The 5,000-nt window shown below is 50.6% G+C and overlaps 1 protein-coding gene across 1 annotated transcript in view; it reads right to left on the reverse strand.

The window, feature by feature from the left end:
• Nucleotides 1-5,000, reverse strand: part of LOC142899572 (DNA-binding protein SATB1-like) — a gene marked incomplete at its 5' end in the record, with an annotated part of 19,251 nt that overhangs the window by 2,780 nt on the left and 11,471 nt on the right. The window contains one exon of the mRNA XM_076043216.1: nt 1,805-2,014. Within this exon, the coding sequence (XP_075899331.1) occupies nt 1,805-2,014 (210 nt within the window). The remainder of the gene's footprint in view (nt 1-1,804; nt 2,015-5,000) is intronic.

Raw genomic sequence — 5,000 nt, forward strand, 5'->3', positions numbered from 1 at the left:
GGAGAGAGAGGGAGAGAGAGAGAGAGAGAGAGAGAGAGGGAGAGGGAGAGAGAGGGAGAGAGAGACGTTATCAGGCGGCACTTATCGGCGCCTTAATAAGGCCTTTCATTAGAAGCTGGCTGAGTGGCGGAAGGGAAGAAGTGGGAACAGGGAGTCGGTCTGAAGGAATTTTTCCATGAAGCATCTCAGTGAATGTAATCAGCTCTGCACGTTTTTCTCTTTTTTCCTTAGCGGGGAGATTGTGTCTCTCATTGTGGGGGTGGACACACACACACACACACACACACACACACACACACACACACTGTGCAGTGGGAAAGTGGCCTCTCTATTATAGCTGCCGCCGCCACCGCCGCCGCTGCTTATCAGGCGCGGTGGGCAGGAAGTGATAAACGGGCTCCCTGCGCACCACTCGTGTAGCGGCTGATGGCCGGCGCCGATTTGCCCGTCGACGGCTCTCAGTCTGAGCACATGACACATCATCATCATCATCATCATCATCATCATCATCGTCATCGTCATCGTCGCTGGTGGTGGTGGTGGTGAAGAGGTGAACAAGAGGAAGGGGAAGATTTGGTGTCTGGGGAGTGGGGGGAGGGTGTGTGTGTGTGTGTGTGTGTGTGTGTGTGTGGGGGGGGGGTCAGTTAGCATTGAGTGGGCTGCCGCGGCTCCCTGTTGACTCTGGCCCTGGTCTTTTCTCTCCGCCTCTGAGTCACTCACTCGTTCCAAGTCCAGCCAAAGAGGCTCTTCTGCGCAAATGCAGAATTTTGATTTCATTTCATTTTTTTTTTTTTTTTGCTACGGTACCAAAACGCCGGGCCGGGCCGAGCCGAGCTAACGTGGCTAACGCCCTGCGTCACTGCACGCGCTGGCGCGGCCGTTAACGGGAATCGGTTCGGCTCAGCAGAGGAACATCCTGGTCTGGTTCTGCAGCAGCCACGCCCCCTCCTCTGCCCCCCCCCCCCCACCCCCCCTGCCTCCCCCTCGCCGCCATGCTGCCAATCAACAGATTTCTAACGGCGGGCTAATTGTTCTCCCCTCAGATATTTCCACGGCTGCAGCCGGCTCGCTCCGTTATTCCCCCAGTTCATCTGCCAGATGTCGTTTATGAAGCTGCTCTTTGTAAGTCTGAGGTCCAAATTATATGCCAGGGAAAAAAAAAAACCCTTGTTATTTTTGGGATGTTTTTTTTTTTTTCTTCCCTGTCGGGGAAAACGGCAACTACTAAGCGTCGCTGCATTTTTAATCACTCGGCGCTCGTAAAAACTTCAAAGTGCTGTTTATTAAAAATCTGTAAAAATTTGGAAAAATTAAAACAAATGTGCGAGGAAATTATGATTATGCCTTATTAGTTTGGGTTGTTGTTGTGTTTCAGGCTCGACGCGGCACAACACAAACGCGGCTACGTGTTAAATCAGATCAATACGTGGAGGGATGTGATCAACTTCCTGTTTCTGCAGCAATAGTCCATCAGAAAAAACAAGGAAGAAAAATTAGAATATTGCGTCCCTAAAAAAAAAAAAAAAAAAACAAGAACCAAAAAAAACCAGCAGCGAACAGAAAGTAAAGAAATTGACAAAAGCTGAATTACACCCACAAATGTGCGACAATAAATTTTTCAAATTCCCAATTGTGTACCTTTTTTAAATTTCAATAAGAAATTTAACTACCAATTAAAATAGCAATGTTTGAAAACACCAATTTTGAAATATCACAAAAGTTGGCTATTGAAAAGTGTGTGTGTGTGTGTGTGTGTGTGTGTGTGCGTGTGCGTGTGCGTGTGCGCTCCCCCCCACTGCCTCACCTGCAGCTGCTCCGTGGCCATGTGCAGCAGGTGTGTGGGCCGCTCGGCGTGGTGCTGCTGCTGCCCGGCGCTGCTCTCCTGCTCGTAGATGGCGTCGCGCTCGGCCTGCGACAGGCTGAGGAAGCGGCGGATCATGGACAGGTTCTCCCACAGCGTGCGGTTCTCTGGGGACGGGTCCTCCTTCCAGCGCAGCAGCTCGCACAGCCAGCCCTGCAGGGGTGGGGGGCAGAGCGAGAGGGCGAGGTGAGGGAGGGAGGCAGGCATTCACTGTCGCTGGGGGGGGGTGACAGGAATGCACCCACATACACACTCACATCCAACACCTGTAGCACGGACACCACGTGTGTGTGTGTGTGTGTGTGTGTGTGTGCGTTTTTTTTTATTTTCCTCCAGGGAATTACAGAGGAAAATTTTTGATGAAAATTTTTATCATCAATTTCTTTTTAATTCCTCTAATTGTCTTCACACACAAAAAAAAAAAATACCGGTAAAAATTCCAAAAAGTCCGATCCAATTTTATTTAAAGGATCTCGTTCAGATTTTTTTTTTTTCCTTTGGATACTTTTGTACAAAACTGTCAGAATCACCTGAGAGATGCAACAAAATAAAAAATAAAATAAAAAAAAATAAATAAAATGAAAATCTCAGTTCATTAGAAAACTATGGAGCAATTTTCTCACAGTTCCACTGGCAATGAAACCACGGGGCGTCAAATCAACCGAGTCAGACCCCCCCGATTCCCTCGTCTCCTTCTTCTGCCTCAATTTTTAAAAGAACTGGCAACCAATCAGGCGTCAGGATGAAGCCATCCGATGGGCTTCATCCTGACGAGAAGCGAGGACAGAAGGGCTCGACGGGGCGCCGCTGACGTGACCGGCACCACTTCCTCACCACGTCAACCTCGGTGGGATGCTCATAGTGTGTGTGTGTGTGTGTGTGAGAGAGAGAGAGAGAGAGCGAGAGAGAGAGAGAGAGAGAGAGAAAGAGAGCGAGAGAGAGAGAGCGAGAGAGAAAGAGGGAGAGCAGTGTGTGTGTGAAGGGAAGTGACACACTGGAGGAGGAAACTGTGGCGCCAAAGAGAAGCAGTGAGGTGTGTGTGAATGACTGAGAGTGTGTGTGTGTGTGTGTGTGTGTGTGTGTGTGTGTGTGTGTGTGTGTGTGTGTGTGTGTGTGTGTCGCACAGGTCGACTCGCTCAGCCGGCTCCGTCCTGGCAGCCTGACAGAGACGCGCTGTAATCTCCCGGCCAGCGAGCGGCAGCACCTTTCATTTCCACAGGATTACACCGCGCTGCTGGTCGGTGCGCACACGCACGCACACACACACACACTCACACACACGGACACACACACACACGTGCGCACGGACACACACGCACGCACACAGAGGGCAGAGCCACGGACGCTGCGCTGCATGCAGGAGATAACTCAGCAGTTTGGTCGTCCCCTGTTCCAACTCCTCCCATAAGCCACATCAAACCCAGGAGGGAGGGGGGTGGGGTGGGGTGGGGGGTGTGGGGGGGGGAAGCTGGAGGGGGGCGGGGGGGGGGGTAGGCCATAAAGCCTGCGTGCCCACCTTGTTCCTCTGCCACGTTTATTGTTGCGTTTTTAATTTGCATGCAGAGGGATTTGGACGGCAGCACCGGTCGGCCCGACTGTGGCTTCAGCTGATTCGGTGGTGAGGGAGGAGGGAGAACACACACACACACACACACACACACACACACACACACACGCACACACGCACGCACGCACACGTGCACGCCGAGCGTCTTGTCACAGCCAGGGAAACAGTACGGCGGCCCAGCGAAGGAGTAATCCAACTCAAACACTCCCCGAACCAGCAGGATTAAACCCAGAGTAGCAGAGCCAATCAAACAAAGGCGCCACGTGAACGCCATCTCAGTGCCAGCCGGTCCATTTGATGAGAAATAGAAAAAGAAAGAAAGAAAGAAACAAACAAACACACAAAAAAAAAAGCCCGGGGAGTTTATTAGCGCACAAATGAAGGCGTCCCGTTCCTCTGCTGCACTTCTCTTTTCCCTTCGACTTTTCTCTATCTCATCTTTTTTTTTTTTATTGTCCGCAGCGAACATTGTGTGATAATCGCACAAAAACATCACCCCCCCCCCCCCCCCCCAACCCCCAAGCTCCCAAAAAAGGAGAAATATTTGAAAATTGTTTCTCCTCAGTGTCAACAGCTTTCTTTGTGTTTTGGGCTCACTGCATCGCTTTCAGCTGCGACCATGAGGAGGAAGAGGAGGAGGAAGAGGAGGAAGAGGAGGAGGAAAAGGAAGAAGAGGAGGAAAAGGAGGAAGAGGAAGAAGAAGAAGAGGAGGCTCCAGCCAAACGCACCTCCTTCCTTCACCTTTACAACAAAAACCCACCAATTTTTTTTTTATTTTTTTTATTTATTTTTTTTTACCTGCGTCTTTGTTTTGCTCTGCCAACGTTTGAAAACTCGCCCGTGTTGCAAACCTGTTTTCGCTCCCATATTTTGATTGTTTAACGCAGTTCCTGCCTCTCCAGCGCCGCTGACAAGCACCCGGCGCTCTTGATTGGATCACACAACTCGCTGCCCCTTGCTGCTAAAGTGTTCCAACACGACGTGGGGAAAACAACACACACACGCACACGCGCAAACACACACACACACACACACACACACACAGAAAAAAAATATATCTAGGGCTCTTCAGTCCAGTGTGCTCGCCGCTGCGTTGAAGATCATTAAGGGCTCTCTATAAATAACTAGAACAGGTAGTTCAGAGCAGGGCCTGGTCGGCAGCCAAACACACAGAACACACACACACACACACATGCACACGCACACACACACACACACACACCCACACACACACTTCCAGTTCCAGACCGAGATGCTGGTCGAGTTCTTAAACGAGCCGATCGTAGACAGAACCAGAGCGACGGTATGAGACAACACACACACACACACACACACACACACACACACACACACACACACACACACACACACACACACACACACTGCTGCGTTTCGTAAAGTCTCGCCCCACAACACAAACCACAGGCGAGCTGATGTAAAGCTGAGGAGGCGAGACAGCCGCTGACAGGAAGAGTGGACTTGACAACAGGAAGTGGCTTGAGGCACCATGATGACGATGACGATGATGATGATGATGATGATGATAAAAATGTCTCATAGTCAAACCTCGAC

The sequence above is a fragment of the Nelusetta ayraudi genome, unplaced genomic scaffold (assembly GCF_046127955.1).
Source record: "Nelusetta ayraudi isolate G7.1 ecotype Tasmania unplaced genomic scaffold, CSIRO-AGI_Nayr_v1 ptg000074l, whole genome shotgun sequence".
NCBI classification, from domain to species: Eukaryota; Metazoa; Chordata; class Actinopteri; order Tetraodontiformes; family Monacanthidae; genus Nelusetta; species Nelusetta ayraudi.